This window comes from Petaurus breviceps, unplaced genomic scaffold (genome assembly GCF_028583685.1).
Source record: "Petaurus breviceps papuanus isolate PSGF00001 unplaced genomic scaffold, PetGlider_PUasm1.0 174, whole genome shotgun sequence".
In the NCBI taxonomy this organism is placed as follows: Eukaryota; Metazoa; Chordata; class Mammalia; order Diprotodontia; family Petauridae; genus Petaurus; species Petaurus breviceps.
In genome coordinates, this window is record NW_027185761.1 from 30,740,986 (window position 1) to 30,751,569 (window position 10,584).

The 10,584-nt window shown below is 42.7% G+C and overlaps 1 protein-coding gene across 1 annotated transcript in view; it reads right to left on the bottom strand.

Moving 5' to 3' along the window:
* Positions 1-2,619: 2,619 nt before the first annotated feature.
* Positions 2,620-10,584, bottom strand: part of EDEM1 (ER degradation enhancing alpha-mannosidase like protein 1) — a 37,235-nt gene continuing 29,270 nt past the window's right edge. The window contains exons 11-12 of the mRNA XM_069084054.1: positions 7,884-8,087; positions 2,620-6,870 (exon numbers count right to left, since the gene is read on the bottom strand). Coding sequence (XP_068940155.1) covers positions 6,781-6,870; positions 7,884-8,087 — 294 coding nt within the window. The 3' untranslated portion in view covers positions 2,620-6,780. The remainder of the gene's footprint in view (positions 6,871-7,883; positions 8,088-10,584) is intronic.

A 10,584-nucleotide genomic window follows, 5' to 3' on the forward strand; every position in this document is an offset into this window, starting at 1 on the left:
CTCTTTAAAATGTCTGTCAAGTGTTCATCCAGTCACTGCTTAAAGACCTCCAAGGATGGGGAAATTCACCAGCTCCAGAGCCAGCCAGCCTTTTCTACTTTTGGACAGCTCTTACTGATGGCAAACTTCTCCTTATGTCTGAGTCCCGTTTCAGCTAGAAGGCTTCCTGGTTTCATCTTTGTGCATTTAAATGATTTCCCAAGATCTGGAGTCAGACAGAGTTTACTTAAATGAGTCAAAGAGGGTGGGGGTGGATAGATGGGAAAGGAGGGAAACATGACATTTTCATCCATAATGAAGAGAGCAAAACTAAATTCTTGGCCAGGACAGGCTTCTGGGGACTCCAAACAGCCAACTCAGGGCTGTGACTATTATCTCCTTTTATGGTAGATTTTTCTCACCATCATTTAGCTAGAAGTCATTTCTAGTATCTCAGGGGTTCTTCTCTGCTACTCATTTTTCCCCTCATAGAGCTTCATTAGGACCAGTTAATTTATCAGTTTGACTCAATTCATAAATCTCTGCCACTCCCTTTGAAGATCAGACTTGCTCAATGACTCTAGGAAACTCAAAATCATAACATGTAACCATGTTTCCTGAAAGAACAAAATTCTCATATAAATGCATAAAGCGCATTCAAATAAACAATTCTATTGTTTATTAACTATTCAGGAAAATTATACAGGGTACCCCCAAAATTCTTAGGGCTGTTTTAAAATATTGAGGGTTAATTAGCTATTATTTGTCATTCTATTTAAAGCTTTAAATGGCTCTAAGATTTGGGGAACACACTGTACTCCCAAGTTCTATGTCATGATATAGCTTCCTGACACTGAAGAATGTTATGACATTCTTCAAAGAATACATCTCTAAGTCCCAAGTACATCAGAGAGTGACTTTGGTTTCGTATTCCCAGGGTCTCAGGTTCGGCCAGCCCATCATCGAAGTCTTCAGGAAGACCATCTGTTATAATGAGAATACAGGCTCTGGAAGCAAAAAGCCAGGCTTCAAATCCCAGCTTTGTCAGATCTTTCCTAGAGGCTGACATGGGTCTAGGTATGATTTGGGGGAAAAGGTAGGACCCAGAAAAGAGTGAAGGAGCATGGTCAAAGGTCAGCAGAGGGTAAGGGGCAAAGCGGGCTTTCTGAAACATAACCATACAATGCCATCACCACCCTATCTTTCTCTGTATGCCCTGATGGCTTTTGTCCCCAGTGAAGAAGTCTCTAGTAACACCTCTGGGTGAAGCTATTGGCTAAACTGCCCTCTGAAGAGTCCACAAGTAGACCACTGTACCCTGGGAGTTTTTTGATGGGAACTGCATAAAGGGAAGCTCATTTCCAATTTTGGGGTCAGTCACATGACTATATTTTGCTCCTACAAGAAGGGAAACAGGTTCTCAAATACCTCAAGGGGCTGGGGTTAAGTTGTGGTGGGAGGACGAGTACTGATGTAGCCACACTGATTCAATGAGCAGTATGCCAGATTTGCGGTCAGAGAACCTGGATCTGAATGCTGCCTCTGCCAGTCACCAAGGTACTGCACTCCTCTAGGCCCATTTCCTCATTTATGGGGTTGCTCTGCACAATTTTTAAGGTGCTTCTCATTTTTATGACTGTGATCATTCCTTAGGAATCATGGCATTGAGATGCAGTGAGGAGCTGGATGGAGTGTTCAATGTCCCCCCACCTTGACAGATATGGTAACTGAGGACCAGAGACACTGACTTACCCAAGGTCACACAGGTTGCATATGTGAATCTAGATGCTCCAACTCTTAACTGGGCCCAAGGTATTCCTCACTGCAAAACTTGAGCAAGGACCATTGATGGCCAAGAAGAATGACCCATTCATTCACCGGGAACAGAAACCAGCAGGACTCCTACTAGTCTAGGTGGAACTCTGGAAGCCAAAATGTTGAACTAGGCAGGCTGCTGCTCTATTTCACCCTATTCCATATTACCAGCCTAAATTCTCCTGGAAAGGGGATGGATCTGTCATTCTCAAAGGTGGAAGCACCAGGCTTACTTCTTCTTTGCAGGAAACTAGGTCAGAATAATTGCAAACAGCTAAAAGGAACTGAATTCATCATGAGCAGGTGCCAACCTCAGAGAAACGTTCCTTTCTTCCCTCACAATAAAGGGCCCCATTTTCAAGGAGTCAGTAACAGGGCTGACCAGACTCAAAGACCTCAGAGAGCTCGTCAGACTCCAATAATGAAGCCCCCTGGTGTTGCGGAGGAGCGTCTGGCCTTGGAATCTGCTTCATACATACAGGCAGTCAGACTGTAGGTCAGCTGTCCAACCCCTCTGGCTCTAGCCTCATTTGTAAAAGAAGGAAGTTGGACCTGGGGCTTTTCTAAGACCCCTTCCAGCTGTAGGAGCCTTCATTTTACAAATGAGGAAGACAGGACCAATAGTGACAGAAACAGGATTTCTGATTCAGGAGAATGTGGATGTAGGATACTTGAAGTCACAGACCCTCACCTCCGTCAGTGCCTGGCACATAATAAATGTCTATTAATTGATTCTGACCCCACTTTTATTTGCTTCAATATTTCACAACCACACACACACACACACACACACACACACACACACATGCATGCACAAAGAAAAGGTGACAACTAAAAAAAATCTTTTAATGAAAATTGTAAAAATTCTAATAAATTTCAAAGAGCAAGATATTCTTTAGGATATTTATAAAAGAACATTTGGTCCTCTTACAAAACAAAAAAGCTCCCTTTTAATTTAAATCCATTTCTTATTTACATAGATTAAACATATCATTTATAGTTGCAGATTATATTGCACATTACAGAGTGAGAAGCACAACAGACCTGTATATTCCAACAAGTCGCCCCAGCCATTTTCAATTCTCAGTTTTGCAAAAACAGATTTGCTTTCCTAGTGCATAATAAATAAAAATGTGCCCTATGTTTTGCTATTTAAAAACAAAAAACACCTTCCAAAACCCTTCCTCCCCACCTCTCTCACCTCTAAGAATCAAGAGTTGAGGAACAGGGTAGAATCAGGAAGTGCCATGGCTACCTGACATCTGACAAAATTCACATTCATTTCAAGTGTGGTCACTATTCAAGGCCTGCTCCGTGGCCCTGCTGGTGACCAGTTTATACCCAATTTGATCTCATCTCACTTGGCTTACTTGTCACTTATGGAAGGGGTCACAGGACTGACTGAGTGAGCCTTTTACTTCTAGGAGGGCCCCTCAACTGCAAATCAGAGGCACAATGGTGGGAGTTAGGAGACTGGGGACAGAGGAAGAGGTGGTTATGGCAACCATGACAGGAGAGCTCCTTGGACCCAGCAGCAGATTTTCAAACCTTCAAATTTAAAAAAAAAATACATCCTGGAATGCTTAAGTAAAAAAGATACAAGACATTGCATTCACAGCACAACATCAAGGAAGACTTTATAATTAACCAGTAACTGGAGCTGGGATGACAGGCAAGGCTACCCTACATACTTCCCACACCCAAACCTAATGGGGGAAAAAAATCACTTATTGGCACTATTAAACTATTTGTATTAAAGTGCCCAAATTAAATAACTACAAAAACTTTCCTTCACATGGAACTGCATATATATTTCTTTCATCATTAGTTGTTTTAGTGTGCATGTGTGGTTTTTTTTTTTTAAGAGAAATTAGCTAAGGTTTCAAAACACCTACATCCTAATGTACTGTCAAAACTAAAAGTTAAGGGAGGCCACTATCTTAAGCAGTTTGGAGACAGATGACAGAATAAGGCCCCCAGGCAATATTGGATATTAGGAAAGTTGATGGCACTGAGGGAAAGTCTGAAAGTGAAGTGAGCCCTAATTTAAGGTCAGCAGACCTACAAAGTTGGAAGACACCTTTAAAAAACAAAACTAAAAGAATTTTTTTCCACCAAAAATTTGGGGAAGTCTGACCGTGATCATGTTTCTGACATGCACTAACCACACCACAATGCTTTGGGACTTCAGGAAGACATTTATAAGCACTTACTGATGACCAAGAGAGAAGACACACTGCCGGTGTGGAGACCACAACCGTGTCATGTGTTAGCCATCTGAGCTTAGTGATTGCCCCTGGCTGCAGAGGTGACCAGAAATACTGTGTCCTGCACAATCAGCATCCCCTTATGCAGATGACACACCATGATAGCGTTCCTCTCTGTGGCCAAATCGCAAGGGAAATGTCCTCTCCCTGGCAATCACCTTGCTTCTGCCTCCCACTGCTGACAGAATGAAGTAATGGGGTTAGTGGCCATCACAAAGCTGGGGGGGGGGGGGGCGGCATCATTCCCATTGGCTTGTACTGGTACTGACCAAAGTAGACAATGAAAAAAAGGTGACCCACACTCACACCTCATTCATAGGGCCTCTTTTAAAAAAGAAAAAACCCTTAGAGATCTGATTCCAATGACAAAAGAGTGACCCTATGCGCCACAATGGATGCCTTCTCAAATCACTATTTGGGCCTGAACACTTGGTCAGGCAAGACCTTGGGCTTGGGTAGGGCTGGATCGGTCAGGGCTCCTGTGAAGCCATTCACAAATCCTCAATAACACTTATGTACAAAGGTGCAGTCCTGGGAGCTGTTTCGGGATTGGAGCATTATGTCCCTGAGTTGCATAAATAGCTCAGCAGAAGAGTGGAGCATGATGCCAGGCACTGATCCCAACACCGGGAGAAGAAAAGAGGTGTTAGACATGCTAGAGTGACAGGAAAGGAAGACATGCAGAACAGAGGACTGGAAGAGGAGGTTCCGTGGCTGTCTCCCCACTTTGTCATGGAAACCTGGGATGCAGCAGGGACAAACCCAGAGGAAGAGAAAGTTGTCTACTCTGGTTCCTGCCCAGATAATACACACTGCCTGTTCCTCCTCAATGCCATAAAGGTTTTATCTTAAAGCTGGCTGGAGAAGGCAATGTGTGGGAATAAAGGTGGAAAAGGAAGGAGGAGTTAATTATAGAAAGTCAAGGAAGACTTTTTTTTAAAAAGCACAGTATAATCAATGAATGCTCTACCTACAAAGCAAGTAACTGCAGATAGTGACTCAGAACAGAAAAAGGTTTCTGAAAATTAAAAAGTGAAAAGAGAAAAATGTTTTACGTTCTTTTTAAAAAGTATATCCTACATAGTAGCAAAGGGTTTTAAAAGGAGCTGATAGGTTTCTGAACTTCATTATTAAAAATATCCAAGAGTTGAATCTTATATTTAATTTAAGAAAACTTAAACTCCTAAAACTTGTAAAACTTACTCCCTCCCCCCAAAAAAGGAATGAAAACTTCACCAGGTGGTTGATAAATGTGAGGATTTAGGTAGCAATCTGCTTCCCTTCGGAAAAAGGGTAAAGAAAATCTGAAGTGGGCAGCAGTGACTAGGCAGGAAATACCAAGCAAGGCTGAAGTTCACTGTGTCTGATGGGCCCAGATCATGTCCTCTGATGGTAACAAGTTTTCAGATCAGCTATGAAAGTTCATTTCTAGTTTGAGTTCACTAATGACAAGTTGGAATCAATTCATGAAGAAAAAATACTACCAGTTTTTTTTGTTTCTTTCTAACAAGAGGAGGTTTTCCCTCCAAAAGTTAGTCTAGTTTCCTGGTTACTTACTTCCCTGAAATGAAATACTGAAAGATCCATGCCGTCCATTTTCCCACCACCACCACCAAATACAATAACACCAATAACAATCTATCCATTCCTTCACTTTTATTCCAGTCCTACCTAGTTCTATGCTAACACCATGAGATCCTTACACAAACTGAGCCTGCTAAAAAGTAGAAGCAGTTTAGATTTTCAGTGACCCATATCTGTTGAGTCATCATAAGGCACTAACTGAAAACTTGGGCAGGAAAAATGCCCAAACCATGTAAGAGTATCATCCTGGTCGTTTTCTTTCCCCATCTCCACTCAACGAGTGCTAGAGATGAAATTGAACAACAACGAAAAAAAGGGGGGTGGGGGAGATTTTTTAACCCAAACATGGTCAGGATCAAGATGCATGGCCAGCAAGCACTACAACGACTGAAGCACCTGACATCATGAAAAGCCTGGGAGGAGCACTGAGCAGTTCTGCTCTGGGACTGCCGGAGCCCTTCTGGAGAGTCCATGTTATATTGTTATATTAGATTTTAAAACAAGGTCATTCCTTAGTTCCATGATGTGATCCTTGAGAAGCTATCTGTTAGAATTCAGACATGGCAGTAATGATTAGTGAGAGTGACTGGTGCACTGATGGCAAAAGATGAATTTTCTTTTCTTTAAAAATAAATGCAATCCAAAATCAGAACAGTGGCTAACTGGTGAGCTAGGAGACAGCCTAACCATCCCACAAGAAAGTATTGCTGTTTCAAGAAAAGAAGTGAACCCAGTAATCCCTTCTGCAGGGGGATCTTAAGCACAATCCCACCTGGAAGAGGTAGTGCCAGCCTCTATGACAAGAGGCAGCCACTGCTCAATACTGCCTCTACAAGCAGTCTACTGTAAAATCAGAGTCGTCACTTCAGCTTTGCTCAGTGACGACTGTGTTCAGTAAAGGGACAATCTATCAGCTACTCTTGATTTCAAATCTTAATAAAGAAATACAGGGGACCAAATTTGGTTGTGTTTTGAACTGGAGAGAATAATTAAAATATGCAAGAACAGAAAGTAAGTACGTGGCTGGCCAGACCTGCCATCATCATTATTCATGGCCAGACTTTTGTAGTCCTTCTTCCACTTTAGTTAGAACTCTGTATTTGTTTGTTTAAATATCACCATGCAGGGGGATGGCTCAAATCAGGCCGACCATCTGATCAATCTGTCTCATGTAGACACTCTTGAGGGGCAGAGAATACCTTCTCTCATCAGGAATACGATTGCACTAGGAAAAAAAGAAAATGTGGGGAAAGATTAATGCTGAATTCCAATCCCTGGCCCACCAGGCCGGCCCTCAGGTAACATGGTGGGCTATATATTCTTGCACTTTGGTACAAAAAAGCTAAGGAAGAGATAACTAATATACTGGGCAGTGCAAAATTACATCATAAAATAGAAACTGGAAGGGATTTTTGAGAACATTTCAATCTAATCCCTTCGTTTCAAAAATAAGGAAACTGAGGCTCAGAAAGGTCAGTGTATCTAGATCATATAACTATAGTTGGTGGCACAGCTGGGAAGAGAAACTGGTTCTTTACTCTAGAAGAAATCAGTCATCCTAGAAACTGAGATGGCAACTTAACTGCCTAAAAACACCCCTGCCACCCCACCACCGCCTGGAATGGAACCCTATTTCAAGACTCTTCCTTTTACCACCCTGACATCACAAGGCTATCCAAACGCTTGCAACTGTATACTGGAAGCACTTTAGACAGCCACTTTGGAGAACAGGAAGGGACAACGCACAGGGTCCATCAATGAGTAGGACTGTCTCCTCTAAAGTTTTCAAAATGTAACATGATACAAATATATAATCCCAACCATCCAGTACCAGCATCATTCTGACAAATGGGCTTTTTCTGTTGGGAGATGTGGAAGAGATGGCACCGAGACATTCAGAACAACAGAATTTAACAGTTCTGTGAAATGCTGGTTTAGACTGATTTTAGAGGCTGCCCCACCAAAAAAAAAAAAAGAACTTCAGTCAAATATTAATGGCAACCATACTAAATTTTAAAAGCCTTAATTTTCTGCCTTGCTCCTTTCAGAACACATTGTATGTTAAAACTGGTTTATCATACCAAATAGCCAAATCTAAAAACCACCACCTCCAATTTAAAACTCCAAATTAACAGTGATTGCTTCCCTATTCTGTTCCTCCCTCCTCCGAATCTCCTTAATAACTGGTCAGCACCAGATTTTTTCCACCTTCTAATCTCCCTCTTTAAAAATGCTTACATTTAGGCTTGAATTGATAACTTTGAGCTCCAAAGGTTTGGGTCGATGGACTTGTTTTTCTTCCTGGTGCTCCCCTCCCTCTTCTGAAAGGGAATTTTTCCAAGGAGAGTTCCGAAGATGTTTGTCCACAGACACAATATGTCCTTCGGTGGTAAACATGTATCTGTTTCCAGACTGGTGCACTGGATTCTCTTCGTCAAACAGCTAGGGAGGGAAAGGAACATGATGCAATCCTCAGGCAGAAAGCCACATCCCCAGAACTGACTTGGGTGCAGACTTCCTCCCTCAACAATCACTATAAAGAAAAGAGGCTTTCAGGAAAGGATAGTAGCAATAAAAATGTACCACTGAATATGTCTGCCATTAAACTACAGCCATGTAGTTTTATAATAGCAAAGGAGGACAATCTGGAGCTGGTCACTCATAGGAGAAGGCAACATGACATGTGGGCTAATCACTGAAGGTGATCAGTTTGACCAAGGGTGAGAGTCAGAAGTCACAGAATCTTAGGGATGGAAGTGATTTCAAGTTCAATTCCACTCAACAAACACTTACAGGCAGGTCCCTGTGAACCAAACACTGTACTAGGTGATCTTGTGGTTCAGTGTGTAGAAGGATAAGCCCTTTGATCACATACACAGAAACACACACACACACACACACACACAAACACACGACAAAAGCTGGCTAATACTAACTACATCGCAGAGATAGCCAGCACAGAGCCATGTGAAGTTTGGGGAGGGAAAAGATCAACACTGCCTAATTTAGAAAAGAGAGGAAGAAAGATGAATAAAAGGAGACTCCACGGAGGAGACAATGGAATTAATTTGCATACATAGGATGTGCTGCAAGAGCCTACAGAACATTATCAGGAAAGACACAGAGGTGAAACAACACCAGGGGCTCATATCAAGCTATTCAGCCTAGTTAAGAGCACAGAGAACGAAGAGGCGAGCAGTAAAAAGGAAAGCAGAAATAAATGAAGTGGTTGTTGAGCCAGAGTCTGACATATATCAGCCAGCAATTAGGAGCCAAGGAAGGGCTTTGCGCAAAGGAGGAGCATGATCAAATTCATGCAGAAGGAAGGCCAAGTAACAAAAGGTTTCACCAGGAGAAATAATAGAGCTGGGACAGCTGATTAAGTGGTTACTGTGATAGTGTAAGCAGGCGGTAATGACAGGACAGGGAGGAAGGCAGGCACACACGCTATTTCAGGGATGGAATCTACATGATTCAGTAACTGATTACAGAAAATAGGTGAGGGAAAAGGAAAAGCAAAAGATAACTCTGAGGTCCTGAACAAGGGAGACTGGGCAGCACTGGGCATGTACGGATTAACAGGCCTAAGGTAAGAGATGAGCACAATTGTGGACAGTCCACAGGACAATCAGACAGAGATGTATGTCGTCGGTGGCAGGGGTCCAGAGCTCAGACGATGCATCCAATTTGGAAATCAGATACTGAGGTTAAGCAGCCATGGGAGTGACAAGATGCCAAAGGAGAGGAGGAGGGGAAAAAAAGAGGGCACAGCACACAATTAGAGCTGGAAGCAATCTTGGGAGGCCATATGGTTCAAAAGTCCCTCAATTCAGACTACAAGAAATTAAGGCCTAAGGTCACAGAGGTAGTAACTGTGAACCTGCACTCTGACCCCAAACACAGTGCTCCTAACCAAACTATGTCTTCAGGACTTACCAGAGAATGCACACACCGAAAGGTAACAGGACAAGCAGCAAAGGAGAATCGAGAGGGAGGAGCATCCAAGAGGAGAGAGCAGCCAGTGACAAAAGCTGCCAAGAGGTCAATGAGGGTGCAGACTAGGGGGAGTAAAGCCATCAGGATTGTGCAACTGGTGACCTCGCAAGAGCGATGGGAACATAAAGCAGATTTTAAAGTGTGAAGGAAGACAAAGCATCAGAAAGAGAGCTCTTTCTCCAAGAAGGCATTAAAGTGGAAGACAGACAATGGGGAATATGACAGAGGGACCAATGGAAGACTTTTTAGGATTAGAGAATCCTTGGTATGTTTGCAGGTGTGAGAATAAGCCAATGAAGCACTTGCTTAAAAAAAATGTATTGAGTGAGAGGAAGTGGAAGATTGCTGGAAAAAGATTCCAGAAGAGGAAAAAAGGCATATGTGTCCAAGACACAGACAGAAGGAACGTCTGCAACATGAAGATTCCATCATTACGGTACATTCACCTCATCGAACTAACAAGAAACTGAAGATGATCAAGTTAATTTGTGGTGGAGCTAGAACAAGCACCTAGTTTTCCAAATTCTTGGTCCAGTGAATTTAATTCCCAAGTATGCACATGTGTGCACATGTGTGCGCATGTATGTGTGTTCCTTTTTTTAAGCTGTCATGGCTACACGTATGTATCCACATACAGCTCTAGACTAATACAGCCGCTAAGTGCCAGCACTTGGACATTGCCTCGGAGCTCCTGAATCCGGGCTCTTTCCAGGTATCTCACTTGCTCAGACAAAACACAGAAAGATCCATTGCTATTTAATTCCCCTGAACCCTGGTACCACTGTCTCAGTTACTGTTTCTCAAAAGCAAGGGACTCTAACACTATTATACTGGGAAGACATTCTTGGTGTGTGTGCCCACTCTGGATTTCCCCACTCCTCTTTAGAAGGAGGAAGGTGTGTGTGTGTGTGTGTGTGTGTGTGTGTGTGTGTGTGTGTGTGTG